General features: G+C 37.9%; 1 protein-coding gene and 1 pseudogene across 2 annotated transcripts; one reads left to right on the forward strand and one right to left on the reverse strand.

The window, feature by feature from the left end:
• Positions 1–116: 116 nt before the first annotated feature.
• On the reverse strand, positions 117–5,361 carry LOC121743229 (copper-transporting ATPase HMA4-like). Of its 2 annotated transcripts, XM_042136469.1 has the most exons (9): positions 5,298–5,361; positions 4,862–5,133; positions 3,652–4,400; positions 3,070–3,541; positions 2,836–3,003; positions 2,266–2,520; positions 1,450–1,572; positions 734–1,219; positions 117–666 (listed from the first exon to the last, which is right to left on the reverse strand). In XM_042136469.1, exons 2-9 carry the CDS (start codon positions 5,096–5,098, stop codon positions 274–276), a joined length of 2,883 nt encoding a protein of 960 aa, XP_041992403.1. In that variant the 5' UTR covers positions 5,099–5,133; positions 5,298–5,361; the 3' UTR covers positions 117–273. The 2 variants fall into 2 exon arrangements, with proteins under 2 accessions (XP_041992403.1, XP_041992402.1); XM_042136468.1 differs by having other exon boundaries at positions 4,862–5,338.
• Positions 5,362–11,177: 5,816 nt separating this feature from the next.
• Positions 11,178–15,394, forward strand: LOC121742907 (annotated as a pseudogene).
• Positions 15,395–16,921: the final 1,527 nt, after the last annotated feature.

Below are 16,921 nucleotides of genomic sequence, written 5' to 3' on the forward strand. Positions count from 1 at the left end.
TAGAATTTCCCACGAACTTTAAAATTGATTGATTTTGTAATGAAGCTCAAGCTTAGTTTGTTAACAAATTCAATAGCAATTTAATGTAACTTGGTTTGTTAAGGATGTCACCTAAGTTTGAATTCAAAATGAACAGATTATTACTTATCAAATGCTTGAATTACATCTATCAATTTCAAAGCTACATTTACCAATATATCAAATCCAGTTACATTTTGTAGCAGGAATGTTGTGTATCATCTTTCCTCAATACCCCGAGATATGTAAAGTCTCTCAACCAACTTTAGCATGTAGAGGTTTATTGTAGTACTGCAGCAAGAGCGACGAACAAACAACGCTCACGGAAGAAGCTGCCATACATGCACTAGCAAGCCATGGAGGGAGACGGATACCAATTAGAGGGTACAGAACACCAGCTGCAACCGGCACACCAAGAATGTTGTATCCCAGCGCCCAGATGTAGTTCAGACGGATTCTAGACATTGTCTTCCTCGACAGATCTATAGCAGTTACCACGTCCTCCAAGTTGCTCTTCATCAGAACAATGTCCGCCGCTTCTATGGCCACATCAGTCCCCGCCCCAATCGCCATACCAACATCAGCTGCTACCAATGCTGGTGAGTCGTTGATCCCATCTCCCACCATTGCCACACTTGCACCTTGCAGCTATTATACCAGTTTTAGTACTTTCAACAACTATTTAATAAGATAAAAGTTTAAAGCTAGTAAGTACCTGCAACTCCTTTATCTTGTCTGCTTTTCCAAGAGGATCTGTCTCTGCAAACACCTTGTCGATGCCTACCTGACTGCCTATTGCGGTAGCTGTAGCCCAGTTATCACCTGTAACCATCACACTCGATATATGCATGGACCGCAGATAAGATATGACGAGGGAAGCTTCAGGTTTAACGGGGTCAGTTACAGCAAAACCTCCAGCAATTATTTCTTCAACAGCAATGAGAACGCAAGTCCGAGCAAGATGCTCATTTTCTGAAACATAAGTATCCACTTCAACACCAATTGGTACGTTAAACATTTGCATAAGCCTCCTGTTTCCTACTAGGATTGCTTTTTCTCCAATTTTCCCACTCACACCAGCTCCCGGGTGCACCTTGAAATCCTTCACCTCAGTTAATTGATCATTCTCGACTCCATGCTTCTGACGTAACAACTTAGCATGTTCCACCACGGCTTTTGCTATTGGATGCTCACTGTTTATCTGAAAAGAATCGGAATCACATATGTTAAAATTAACTGAGTCATTAAAGTGATGTTTTGATGAGATATTTTAAAGTTATTGGTCAATAATCATTCACCATAAATCATTCTTTCTGGAGCTTAACTCTTTTCAAAGCATCTTTGGGCTAATTTAAGAATTAGGTCCGCTTCTAATATAACAAATACAAATGGAAGTAAAAAAAGTACTAGTACAAGCAAGTAAGAACTGACCTCTGCAGCAATAGTCATGCCACAAAATTCTTCCTCAGAAATTACAGAGAAGAGCTGAAAACTAACTACTGCTGGTTTTCCAACTGTCAGCGTCCCGGTTTTGTCGAAGACAATAGTCTTGATCTGCAATATAAAAGTACGCTTGAGAATTCAGAAACAATATACAGTGTTGCTAAAAGGGGGAACATTATCCTTGATGATGAAAGTGACACAAGTACCGTCTATTTATTACTGATAGCAAACTGAAGCCTAAATAGTGTTGTACATAGGAAATGGGCTGTGGATCAGTGGCCTACTATGATTGGGACTCTTATCCTTTGTTCGGTAAAATGAAATGTTCACACACGCAACACACAATTTATAACTTGGATTTCAGTTTTTCGGATTCGGTTTTTTGAATAATGAGTTCGGTTTTCATATTCACAAAATTTTGGTTTTTTGGTTCAGTTCGGTTCGGCCAAAAAACTGAACTCACCCATAATTCACACAGTGTGTGTGCACAGTGTGTATGTAGTGTGTGCAGTGTGTCCAATTTGATAACTATTTGGAATTTCAATGTCTACATTTGATATGGTATTCAAATTGTGGAATTATGGGGAATTAGAATTATAATTAAATTTGAAATCCAAATATTTTGCAGTACCAAACAATGGATTTAGAATTGAAGGCTCCAATTCCAATTCTGCTGGCCTAATTCCATGATACCGAACGGAGCCTCAATGGAATTATAGTATGAGAATGCAAATATTTCTCTATTCAATTCAAGTCTCAAGGTATACAAGCTTCAGCACATCAAAAATATAGAAGAGAACCTGCCTTGTGTGCATTTTGAAGGGCATTGCCCCCTTTAATTAGGACACCAAGAGAAGCACCTTTGCCCGTGGCAACCATCACTGCAGTAGGAGTTGCTAATCCCAGGGCACAAGGGCAGGCTATCACCAACACTGAAATAGCAAACTCTAATGCAAACTCAAAGGCATCCATAGAAGTGGGTATCCAGCTTCTAGGGTATAACCCAGTTTCTCCAGGAATAAACCATCCCAGCCATGTTAAAAATGCAGCCAAGACAACCTAATCAAAAGAGGCACGATGTTATTTCATAATGTACTCACAATATACAAAAGGAATATTTGTGTACATAGTTTTTTATCGCATAAAGCCATTTACATCCCATTCTCATTTGGTTAAATCATGATATGTTTTAAGAAATTTCTAGAGCTAGCCAGCTAGGAAATGTAAACAGATTAAGATTATTCATGACATTTCCTAAGCCAGATATTCAGCATGCATAAAGACCAAACACATTCTGTCCTTAATGATAAACTCTATATTTTAGAATATTTGAAAGATTAAAAAAAACTTGTAGGAATAAATTGTAGCACTTACAATCGGAACAAAAACCTTAGCTATCTGATCAGCCAATTTCTGAACAGGTGCCTTTGCCAGTTGAGCAGCTTCAACCAGCTCTACGATTTGTGACAGTGTTGTTTCTGAACCAACATGAGTGGCCTTAACACGTATATACCCATTTTCATTAACTGTTCCACCAATTACCTGTAGATGGAATGGTTCATGTTGTAAGACAGTGTCAAGACATTTTGAGAACATGATTTATATTACCTTATCACCAGGTCCTTTAGAAACTGGGAGAGCCTCGCCTGTGATCATGCTTTCATTCACATGACATTGACCATCAATGACAAGTCCATCTACGGGAATTTTTGCACCAGGAACAATCTTTAGTATGTCATTCTTTTCTATAAGTTTTGTATCGATTTCAGTTTCCGAAATGATATTTCCAGCAGAATCAAGAGTTAAAAGGCAAGCCGTTTCAGGGGCTAGCTCTGTCAACTTTGCTAAAGCATCTGAAGTCTTCCCCTTCGCCAAAACCTCAAGGTATTTCCCCAAGAGAATGAAAGATATCAACATGGAGCTAGTCTCAAAGAAATCCTGGCCCTCAAATGAGTCTGAAGACAATGCTTTTACCATTACATATATAGAGTAAAAGTATGCAGCATTGGTACCCAATGCAACAAGAACATCCATATTTGCAGATTTTCGTTTGAGAGCATTATATGATCCAGCATAAAACCTGATAAGGTGATAAAAACACATAGTCTATTAATCAGATAATGTGTGCCAACCAGATAACTAGAGAATTTGAGAAAATTGATTGAGAGACAAGAAGGCAGTCACAAATACCTTTTGCCAATGACAAACTGCACAGGTGTACAAAGGATCCATCTTAACAGCATGCCTATGTTAAGCATATTAAAAACCTTGTACTCAAGCCAATCTCCAGAAGGAGGAAGCATAGGGAGTACCATAGAGGACACAAATATAGGGACTGAAAATAGGCAACTCCATAAGAATTGATTCCGGTACATCAAGATTTCTTGCTGCCTTTGCATTTCTCCGTCTCTTGGTGGAGTGTACAAAGTTGCTTGATATGTACTGGATCCATCACCAGCTTCCTGAATGCACTGTATCAGAGATCTTGGACCAACAACATTTGGCTCATAACTAATGATCACAATCTGCTGTCCCGGGTCCACTTCAACATGATTTACACCTTCCAGGGACTCAAGTGACCTCTGAATGATGATAAAATCGTCTGAAGAAGTAATTCCTCCCAATTTTAAGTATAATTTACTCAAATCATTGCCGGAGCTAATGAGCTCAGCCCCAAAGCCAGCATCTTCTTCAATTGCTTGAATGATATGATTAGTGCCAGTAATATTTGGGTCAAAATGGATTTTAGCTTCACCAAGAGCTAAGCCAACAACTGCTTTTTTAATTCCATTAACCATTCGTAGAGCGCGCTCTACTGACTCTGAGCAGCTCGTGCATGCCATTCCCTTAATCTTAACCCTGCACATTGCATTATCTTGCTCAGGAAAATCTGCAACTTCAAAACCTGTGTCTTCCACTGCTTCTTTTATCCTTTTTGCCTGAAATGGAGGAAACTAATGAAATTAGTACCAAAATTGAAAAACTTTGCACGAATCTCACAAAGAAGTCAAACCATACAAAAATTCCAACTAACTAATACGACAAATTGAACAGATAAGATGCTGCTTCAAGATGAAAAAAAGTTCAGTTGTAACTTCATTTCCTGGTATTTATAAGGCGACTACAATAGCTGACATGGCAATCTTGTTATAGAGCATGCTTGTAGCAATAATGCTTCACCTCTCTTTTTAGCTCCTCCAAAACAAAGCAACTTGTCCTCATTAATTGTACTTAGCAAAATACAATCACTGCCAAAAAAATTTGCATTTTCAACAAAAGAGCACCACCCTTGCCATGTCTATAACCTATCACTTTCTTCTCCAAATTTTATGAAACCAGGATAACGCAGAATAGCAACAGGCGTTAATTTCGCAGCTCAATAGGATTGGATTTGACTTACAGAGATAATTTCCGGCACATACTTCACGACAGCCCGACCTTGAAGCACGGACACCATCACGCTCTGCACGCCTTCAATTCCTCCAAGCGCAGCTTCAATCGAAGCCACACAAGACGCACATGTTATGCCTACAACTTTGAAGACCAGCGTCCTCGTCTTCTCGCTGATAGCAACGACGACATCGTCTCGATTTTGTAAAAGCGGCGAATTCAGATCATCTTTCCCGTTTATTTCCATATTTTATCTTCACCGAAGCGACCTCTCGCAATTATCTGCAAAACCCAATTCAAACAACGCAGAGAATATTGCCAGTTAAAACCAACCGAGTAAAAGGCTGGGAATATATTCGCACTCAATTATAAGGATTAAAATCGAGCGAAATTTGAAATTTTGGAGGGGCGGCGACGCCGAGAGAGGCAGCGATGCCGTCAATTACCAGAAGTGGAGCGCCGCGCCAGTTGCAAAACTGGTGGCAAATACCAACAATTTTAAAAAGTTGGAGGCTGCGTTTGGATTCATTTGTTAAATACTCCATATAAATTAGGGAATGTCAAAAGATATTTTTTTATTCACAATTCAGTCCCTCAAAAGGTGAATATTTTAAATATTTGAGAAATAAAAATTTTGCCTTCCGCACCCAATAGTTTAAGCATACTAACATTTTCCCTCCGCTGTCCTCTATAGTGTGGCTGATAATTTTTAACACGATACGAAAATTTAAAATAAGCACGTATAAAGTCAATAAGTTTGAGATGAACATTTTTAGGCATGTGTCCTTGTTGGGTTGACACGTTAGAAATTCAATAATTTCAGATTGGGTTTATATTAGGTTGGGTTGATTTCGGATAACTTATTAAAAACTATTAATATTATTATTTCAATTATTACTACATATGTCACAAGTTACTTGCACTGTTTTCTATTTTGAGTTGTCTCAAACTACTTGTTCTATTTTCTTTTTTTTTGGCAAAAATATTACTCCACTTTCTTTAATACTCCCTCCGTTCCATAGTAATGAAGCCGTTTCTTTTCGGCACGGATATTAAGAAAATTGTGTTAGGTGAGTTAAGTAAAAGGAGAATAAAGTAGAAAACGAAAAAGGTAGAGAGATGAAGAGAGAATAAAGTAAGAGAGAGTAAAGTAGGTGTGGAAAAATGTGTTGACTTTTACTAAAAAGAGAAATGACTCTATTACTATGAAACGTACCAAAATGGCAAAATGACTCTATTACTATGAAACTGAGTGAGTACTTTATTTCTTAAAGATATAGTTTTATTCTCTAGGTTCGTGTAAATTGGCTTTTCAAATTTTAATCATGTAAACCAAGTTCAGGTCGTTAATATATATGTTGTCTCAACCAATATGAAATCTTGCCGTGTTTGCGCTCGCGTAGAATTAACATATTGGATCGGGTTATGCCTTATTCGGTTGGGTCGTTATCAAGTTAACTAGATAATGATATAACTCGCACGATTTGTCAGTCCTAGTCCAGACCCTTCTAGAGGTATATGGAAGGTCTCGTGCGTTACAGGGAGGGTGAAGGGTTGAGATTAGGCCTTGAACTTCCAAAGATATGAGTTAGGTCTGTGATAAGGTTCATTTCATGCATCGGTTTGGGGTAAAATGTACGCTATTTGATCAGTTTATCGCGCAAAGCAAATGTTAAACGTGCAGGAATGCCGTTTGACCAAGGCAATAAGCCAAACTGATCAAGCGAGTGCAATAGGCGAAAAAGGCCAGAAATCGGGGGAGTTGATCAAGGAGAGTAATCAAGTAGTCAAGGAGGGGACCACTGGCTTCCAGAAGAAGGACACGTGAGGATAATGAGCTGGATGGTGCGCATCATTCTGTTATCAAGGACAACGTTCTAGAAGGGGACACATGCTGATATATGAGACGCAAGGACGGAGCTGAGTCATGAATTTGTTACTGAAAAGCGTCATCATTCTAGAAGAAGAGCACATAGCAATCGATGAGTCGCTCGCTCTCAGCGTGAGCGAATATTCCCTGCCAAGATCGTTATCTAACTGGAGGTCGTTGCCGAGCTTATAAATAGAGGATGTGCCACCACGCAAAAGGATCGGATCTTTTACCTTTCCGTCTTTAGTTTTTAGTTTAGCTCAGTTCTCTAGATAGCTTAGATAGAGAAACGTTTAGTTAAAGGGCGACCGAAGTGAGCGCTATAGAATACTCGATATCTGTCGGCGTTATCTCAAGTTTCCCGCCGAGGATCTTCTCGGTTTTACTTGCTTTCGTATTTTCCGAAGTGTTAGCTTAGTCTAATTTCAAGTTGCTTTGTAGTTAAAGTTTCGAGCTTTTTACACTCCGCATATTCACTGTACTCGTTTGGATACTGAGTATAAAATCGAAGTTGTTCTGTTTTCGTCATCGTGTTTACTATTCTAAGTAGTAAATTTTCATTTCAGTCTGAAATTCACTTGACCCAGTAGTTAAAATTCCCTTGAGCAAGTAGTTAGTTACTTTTCTGTCTAAGGTAAAGTCAGTAGTTAAAAACACCCAAAGTTAAAGCGTGGCAGCAGCCAACCCCTTGTTCATTACTCACACACTTGATACACTAGCTTATCTGTGGGATCGACCCTGAACTTGCCGCTTTACTGTTAAAGTAGTGCAAAATTGGGAGTTTATAAATTACATTGGTGGTGCGCGAGAGCGAGAGCAACTTGATCAAGTGGCAACGATATTTGCTAACTGATCCATCTGGTTCAGTTATCTCTTCCATATAACTTGAATCAATAATCCTCCAAAAGCCCGCACGCCAATCTGATTTGTAATTTAGCCTCAGCCGTTAGTGTGCAGTTCGATATTTTATTTTATTTTTCAAAAAGTAATCTTTTATTACTTATATTAATATTTTTAATCTATAAATTCAACAAACAATCATAATTCATATATATTTTTACATCCATCTAAAAATTTAAAATGTGTAAATTTGCTATTCAACTAATGTAACTTTAGGAAAGAAGAATTATAAAATTGTCAATATTTATTTAATGTTATTATGAGTTATTTGTTTTAATTTTACATAGAATGAATTAATAAATAAATAATAGGATGATAATTTAAAATATGAAATTGAAAAATGAAGTTTGGGTATAATTCAAAGTACGTGATTGTTGGAATTGTTGTTTGTGCAAAATTTGAGAGATTTGATAATGTGGGAGAGGAGTCCCATTATATGCAAATCAATTCCTTATTGCTGAATCGTAGAACTACACTAAATTAGAGTTTTTAGATCTAGTTTTTTTATTGATGAGATGTGCAAATGTATAAATTATTTTCATCTTCATCACAAACCTATTTTACTTCACCCCAGGGCAAATAAGTCCTAACATATTAGGAGGATTTAACTTTATTCTAGAATATATATTACTTATTACAGTAGGTTTTTACTTCATTCCAATATGATTATTACTTCATTCCAGTACGTACATGCGGTTTCGCCGCTGCGTACCGTTCTTTATCTCTTCAATGTCTATCACTGCCGCCACGACGCTGACAACAAAATAGAATGATAGGCTAATTGAATGGTGTAATAAGCACATGGAATGATGTAATAAACTATTTGAATGAAGTATGTGTAGAAGCATTTGATGTCCTACTGGAATGAAGTAAAAACCTTGTCCAATGAAGTAATAATGTTTTTAAATGAAGTAATAAACATACTAGAATATATTGTATTTTTTAAAGTGAATAAAGTAAAAACTTAGTTCAATGAATTCGAATGAAGTATATCTTGAATCATTTTAAAATTTACTGGAAGTAAATAAAAACACATATTGTAGTTTCAAGGTACTATGTACTTGAATGAAGTAATAAACTTACTACAATGAAGTAAAATGAGCTTGTAATGAAGACCGAAATAATTTACACATCAACGAATTTCATCAAAAAAACTAGATCTAATGTGCCTAATTTGATCTCTAAAATTAGTTGGACATTTGAGTTCTCAAGCATAAGAGGGATATGAGTTATTGATGCTCTTATTACTTAATTAATTACATAATGGATGATGACAATAAATAAAATTGAACAAACGTACCTTTATGTGTATTTTAAAAGGTTAAATATAGTAGTTTTTTTTTTACATTTTGTTTATGTGATATTTATAATCATATGACACTATTTGTAATTAAAAGACAATCAACTCTGAAAAACTAAAGAGGAATCAAAAGAGGCCATAGACAAAATTTCATCATGGGACAATGAGTGACTAGAGTCATAGAGAAATATTTAATCTTAAAAGGAATTTGAAGAACAATATGGTTCAATTAGGGGTGAGCAAAAAAAATCAGAAACCGAATATCCGAACCGAACCAAATCGAAATTTTGAAATTCGGTTCGGTTATTTCGGTTTTTCGGTTCGGTTCGGTTTTGAAAATACAAAAATTTCGGTTTTTCGGTTCGGTTCGGGTTCAATTAGGGGTGAGCAAAAATACAAAAAACGAATTATATATATATTCTATTAATTTAATATATTATATTATATATAATATATAGTATATTCTTTTAATAAATTCTACTATATTATATATATTATATGTATTATTAATTTTATATTATATATAAATATTTTATTAGTATATATAAAATAAAATAAATTACACACACATATATATTAATATTATATTTATTTTTTCGGGTTTTTCGGTTTTGTTCGGGTTTCGGTTTTTTAAGTTCGGTTTTCGATTTTTCGGTTTCGATTTTTCGGTTTTTCGGGTTCGGTTCGGTTTGGATTTTGAACTAAATTTGGTTTTTAGGTTTTGATTCGGTTTTGACAAAAAACTGAACCGAAACCCGAATGCACACCCCTAAGTTCAATTTCTTCTTCAACACTACCACAAAAGAGGCCATCAGTAGGACCACTTCTAGATTGTGGAAGACAACAGGAGAGAAAATGTTGAGGGATGGACCTGTAATGATAGTAAAGATTAAAGCATATAAGCAAAAAGACAAAATGAAGCTTGATTTAAAAAATGTAAAAACTCAATCAGTTATTGAAGGTCTTATATAAGGAAAATGACATTGAAGCTTGATGTTAGTATAAGTTACCAGGGGAATGGATCAAGGAAAAACATATCAAATTACCTCATACAAAGTGCCATTAAACCCATACTTACTAAGTTGAATAAACTTGTTAGGCTTAGATGATGTTTAATTAAGTCAACTTCAATCAAGCAAAGTTAAATTTCAATCAATGCAGATGTACATATTGTTAGAAAAGAGTTAGAATAGGAAAATCTTGGAGGCCAAGAATACTTGCAGCACAAGTCTTCTTCCATGTAACTTACTTTGTAATGACCTATATAAAGAGTGCCATATCATTGAATAAAATCACCAAGCCAATACACAAGAAATACAAGAACATGGTTAAGCTCCCAATTTTCTATCTCTCAATTACCATTTTTTAAGACATATAGATGAACATGAGCCAAATTATACCAATAATTAAAGTCAAATGAACTCACGTTGTATACTGTCGACACGAAATAAATTATGCATGTGAGATTTGACGTGCCACGTTGTCATTTTGGTGTTCAAATATTTTTTGTTGCCTTGTTGAACACATATGTCAAGTTTCCCTACTTAATTAAATGTTGGGATGATAACTCAGTAATTATTTTCACAGAGTGAAATGCATAAATGGTCAAAGTTGAGGGACTGAAAGGAAATATATAGACATTGTTGTCTCCCATTATTAATCTTCACGATTTAATTTTTTTTTTATCTAATTGAAGATCATCAGTTAGTTTTCCAAATTGAATTCATACATTGCGATCCTTGTAAAATACACTACCGATTTCCGTTCAAATCCCATCATTTTCGCCGTTAAACTCAAATAATTCGGCCGCTGGCGGTGGCGGAAGCGGAAGCTCGACTCGCTTTACTGGAGACCAAGTCTCCGTTGCTGAGCCACACAATTCTATTGTATTTCCTTCGCCTGTCCCGGATTCTCCGCGTACTACGTCTTCGACGATGTAAGTCGATCAATTTACTGTTTCTTGTTTTGTTAATTTGTTAAGCTCATACAATCAGAGTAAAGTTTGATTCCCGAAGCTAAGCACGAGATATAGTTTTCCTTTACGAATTTGAAGTGCTTGTTCCCCGAATTTGAGCTTTGGCGTGTAGAGTAGTATTATTGACTAATTCGTTATACGCAAATAATTAAAATGTCAAAATTGATGATGAAAATGCTATTGATAGAAAATGTACTCATCGCTAATTAAGTAAATAACCACTAGCAGTGTCGAATTTTCACACAACTTAACTAGTCTTAAGTGTACCTGCAGTGCAATCCATGGAGAATCGTGATGAATTCCTGTCAATTTTGCCGTTTTTTGCCTTTAATCCTTCGATCATCCGCTGTCTTCTGGCCGCCAACGGTGGTGGAAGCTCTCAAATCCCTATCCAAGGGACCGAGTCATAGTAATGTCAACTCCGGCCATCTCTTTTCCATTGCTGTTTCTGACCTCCGCAGTTCACTCGGGGAGTATACTCTCTCCCCGTCTGCCTCTCTCGGATTTTCTGTCTTCTTCGACGATGTAAGTCAGAGAATTTTACTGCCTAATTTTTTTTTCTTTTAAGCTATATTGTTTTTATTTGTATATTGGTTCAGATGAACTAACTGGTGTGAGTTTGGAAGGATGGATGTGTGTTGTAGGCGCATTTTGTTTTCATTCTGTGACCTTGCAAATTTTATACTACTATGATTATGTTATTAGTTGTTAATTTGGAGAAAATGGTGACTGAATGTGACATACTCAGAGGTAATACATCTACAGTACATCTTTTTTGATGTATAGCTTCATTCAGGTTTCTTTATTTTTAGGTATCCGGGATTAAATAGAAATTTGTACTTCTATGTACTTGTTATATGATGTGGGATGTTGTGTAATTAATCTGACACTCTTTTAACTGAACTAGTGGCAAAGCATTTTTGTCTATTTATGCATCTGTTACTATATATTTGCTTAAAAACATCTCCAGAATTGTTACCTTTTTTCTAAAATAAAATCTTTTTTGTTTCTATAGTTGATGAGTGAGGATGAGGCTGGGAAGTGGTTTAAGGAAGTGGTTCCGCGACTTGCTGATTTGCTATTGAGGTTGCCAGAGTTGTTGGAGACCCACTATCACAATGCAGCTAGCTTCTGTGGAATGGAAACAGGTCTTAGATTGTTGGGATCACAACAACCAGGCATTGTACTGCTTAGTCAGGTGACTGACTCTGTGTGTGTGTGTGAGAGAGAGAGTGTACAAATGCTAGTGAACATCTCATTACCTTTTCAGTTTCACATTATGAAAATTTTCATTTCTTTTGTAATCCAAATATTTTACCAATTTCCTGATTAAGTATATCTATCATGAAACTGTTGACACAAGAATTGTTCTTACTAGTTTGAACTTACTGCTACTGCTGCAGACTTAATTATCTGAGGCTGCACTGAACTGAATGATTTTGCTGACCCATACTTATGTATGCTGTTACGAGTATATGAATGACTGTTATAATCAAGTAATTGACTATAATCTATTGAATCAGATAGACAACATATCCCCCAGAAAGGGAAGGAGTGTTAAAGTCGCAGTATATATAACCATGTTTTCTTTCTTGCACTAGGAATCCATCTTCTAAAATAGTGAAATGAGCTTAACTTCTGTTTACTTAAGCAGTATGGCTGTATTAATCTGTGATTTCTGAATTTATGTTTACTTTCAGGAATTGATTGCTGCTCTTCTGGTCTGTGCTCTTTTTTGCTTGTTTCCAACCACTAATAGAGGCGCAGAACGTCTTCCACCCATCAACTTTGATTCTTTATTTGTGTATGGTTTTGCCTGTCCTTTATATGTATAGTCTTGTATGGTATTTTTTATGATTTGTATTTACATGATTGCACATGTGGCAAAGAAATAAGAAAACCTATGGCATGCCTCACCTCAGCTCTATAGAGCCTTCAGTGGAAAAGCACAGCTAAAAGAAGACCATTAAACATTAAGATCTTGAGTTATACAACATGGATATTGACAGATCTATAGATATCCAAATAAAAAATAACTTTTGATTGGCGGATCACTGGATATACTTGTACTGTATAATATATGGTCTTAATTGCTGAAGCCTTTGAACTTCTTCATCTATCTAGATGCCCTTTCCTCATTGATGGATCTTGTGCTTGGTCCTGTCCTAGTTTTCCCCAGTGTTTGAATATATTTATAGGCTTACCTATTTTACATCAGTGAGTTTTCTGTTCTGAGGCTAGTATATAATTTTATTGTTATGATGGTTAGAAGGAAACTCTTAGCATCTTGTGTTTCTCCGTTCTGAAGTTTCCATTATTTTCCTTTCAGTAATGTTGCCGTTTATTAGGTTTTTCTTGAGGAAGGAACGTTGATCAGTATCTTTTTTCGTTTCTTTAGGTGTCTATATGAGTGCTACAATTTGAACCAGGAGCATAAAATAAAGTGTCTTGTTCACTATTTTGAGAAGATATGCTTGGATATGCCTTCTGGTAATGTATCTTTTGAGCGAAAAGTTCTCCCTCTGAAGAACAGCCAATCTCACATTGCTTACCCAGAGCCTGATTTCTGGAGCAAGTCAACTGTTTCTCTCTGCCAATTCAAGGTAATGATCCGCAACTACCTAATATAAAACCAAGGTTAAGACAGACACTTTTATCCTTATCAGTCATGCTAGTTTATTGATATCAGATAATTCACACTCAGTATAGTATATCATGAAATAGAAATGCAGGTGTCTACTTTCTTATGACATAAATAGCCAATTTTATATAAACATTCACCAGATTTTCTTCACATAAAACTAAATCCAATCCTCCCAAGACATTACAATTTGCTTGCAACGCCTCTTTTTATGGGAATAGTTGATACCTCAATTTCTGCTATTTCCAGTGATATTTTTTATTTATATCAACTGTAGGTACTCAGTTCTGGTTTAATTGAAGACCAATCAGTTGAAGCTCTTGAGGTAGATTTTGCAAATAAATATATTGGAGGTGGTGCTCTAAGTCGTGGCTGTGTACAAGAAGAGATCCGCTTCATGATCAATCCAGAATTGATCGTCAGCATGCTTTTCTTACCTTCAATGGCAGATAATGAAGCTATTGAGATCGTTGGTGCACAAAGATTCTCAAATTACAGCGGCTATGCTAAATCGTTCCTTTTTTTTGGTCACCACGAAGATAATAGCAGCGTTGATACCATGGGAAGGCGCAAGACGAGGATAATTGCAATTGATGCTCTCTGCAGTCCTGGAAAAAGGCAGTACAAACTTGACTGTCTCCTACGTGAAACAAATAAAGCATTTTGTGGCTTTCTCGATCAACAGAAGCACCAGCTGCATCAAAACCTATTTGATGAATCCAAAAATGGCATTTCCACTACAGAAGATCTATCAGCTTCTTCTCAAGAAGACGATCAAAGCAGGCGGCATCATCTGGAAACACAGAACATCAATAGCCAGTCAGATCAATGCCCGAATCACGAAGAAAAAATTGGCGTCGCAACAGGCAATTGGGGTTGTGGTGCATTTGGAGGAGACCCCGAAATAAAAGCTGTCATCCAATGGCTGGCAGTGTCTCAAGCTCTTAGACCGTTCATCTTGTACTACACATTCAGTTTAGAGCCGTTGCAGAAGCTTGAGCACGTAGTCCAATGGATTCTTGCCCACGAATGGAGCGTAGGCGAGCTATGGAGCATTTTGGTTGAGTACTCGGCTCAGAGAGTGAGTGGCAAAGCCAGAGTTGGCTTCTTCAAATGGCTTCTTCCATCATTACACGCTGACGATCCAATTGATGAATAAAGCATTTTGATGAATCAAATAAAGCATTTTGTGGCTTTCTCGATCAACAGAAGCACCAGCTGCATCAAAACCTATTTGATGAATCCAAAAATGGCATTTCCACTACAGAAGATCTATCAGCTTCTTCTCAAGAAGACGATCAAAGCAGGCGGCATCATCTGGAAACACAGAACATCAATAGCCAGTCAGATCAATGCCCGAATCACGAAGAAAAAATTGGCGTTGCAACAGGCAATTGGGGTTGTGGTGCATTTGGAGGAGACCCCGAAATAAAAGCTGTCATCCAATGGCTGGCAGTGTCTCAAGCTCTTAGACCGTTCATCTTGTACTACACATTCAGTTTAGAGCCGTTGCAGAAGCTTGAGCATGTAGTCCAATGGATTCTTGCCCACGAATGGAGCGTAGGCGAGCTATGGAGCATTTTGGTTGAGTACTCGGCTCAGAGAGTGAGTGGCAAAGCCAGAGTTGGCTTCTTCAAATGGCTTCTTCCATCATTACACGCTGACGATCCAATTGATCTGGATGTGCTTGGTACCATGTGAAAATAATTATGTACCTTTGTATCTATAAAACTTAGAAAGTTGAAGAGCTGCAGAATGTAGTTTGTTATGAGAACTTAGTCTTGTTGTAGCAGATTTTATAATCTTTGAACATATGAATTCAGTGTTTGCAATAGTAGGTATTTGATTCTATATCAATGGATATGTGTGGATGGTTACATTTTTTTTCGTGGATGAGGATTATAAACTTTTTTATTGGACTCAAATCTCCAATCTAATAGTTAGAGTTGAGGAAGAAACGTTGTACCAATTGAACTCCACTTTGTTGTCTTGATTCTCCAGTAGTTAAAATTGACGAAGAAACTATTCTACTAACTGAACTCCACCTTATTATTTCTGTAGTGCGTTTGTCAAACTCTATGAATTATGTTGGATTTTGAAAAATCCTTAGTTCCTACGTCAAATAAGATATAACTCCTACATTACAAAGATTGATACTCTCTCCACGAAAAATGGTAGCATCTTTTCATTATATCTTGTGCCATCCACCCATGAGAGTATTTTTGATGAACGGTGAGAGTATATTACTGCCTCCGTCCGGTAAGAGTATCCACAATAGGGGAGCCGCGGCGCAGGGGGTGGCTGGGTCGCGGCTCCCTATTACCGAGGACAAGGAGAGCCGCCGGGGGGGGGGGGGGGGGGGGCGTCCGCGGCCTGCCCATGTTCGATATTTATTTATTATTTATTTTCTTTATATTTTCGAAAAATTTTTATAAATACCTCATTCCACACATTTTCACATCACACACATTTTACACCCTAATTTTCATTGTCTACAATTTTTATAGTCTCAAAATGCAAGGTAGAGATGATGATTCCCCCGGCTATAGAGAATCGGGATACGACAACTTTCCACCTTCCCAACCCTGAAGATCGAATCCCACCCCTCCTCCATCCCAGATGTGGAGTCCGCAATTGCCGCCGCCGTGGCAACATACAGCCCAATATCGGGGTCAGTCTTCCTCTCATCAGCAGAGGAACTTGGGTTGTCCCCAATCGGGGTTCGGCGACTACCGGCTCAACATGGACGCGATCAACTATCCGCGTCCTGACACCCCCTTCTTAGCAAATTCCAGTCCACCCAATTCCAATCCACCCAATCTCTTCTGTCTGAATCTGATAGATTCACATGGAGGCAGTTGATGGGGACACCGGAGACCCCGACGTCCGGACGTGTGGAGACGGGGAGAGGAGGCGGGGGCGGGGGGAGGCGAAGCAGCGGCAGAGGGCGAGGCGCCGGCCGCGACGGAGAGCAGCAAGGCGGTGGTGGCGGCGGTGATGGTAGCAGTGGCGGTCGACGGGGGTCGTACTACAAAACGACATAGTCCATTGCTATTGCCAGGGCCGGGCCTGGGACGCGGTCACGACGGATGCTGTAGTTGGTACGGATCAGACCGACGTATGCTTCTGGAAGCGCGTCCTGGCGGTGTACAACGGATTCAAACCGCCAGGCAGCGCCGAGCGTTCACACGACCAGATTCGGAAGAAGTTCGGCAGGATCACTAGAGCCCTCTAGAGGTTCACTGGCATATACGACAACCAACTCCGCTCTGTTGAGAGCGGCCGTAGCGAAGCCGACATAAAAGCGTTGTCGTTTCAACCCTTCAATACTAAAGGGTGGCCCAAGTTCAGCTACTGGGATGAATTCCTCATTCTGCGGGACTT

This window comes from Salvia splendens, chromosome 8, assembly GCF_004379255.2.
Source record: "Salvia splendens isolate huo1 chromosome 8, SspV2, whole genome shotgun sequence".
NCBI classification, from domain to species: domain Eukaryota; kingdom Viridiplantae; phylum Streptophyta; class Magnoliopsida; order Lamiales; family Lamiaceae; genus Salvia; species Salvia splendens.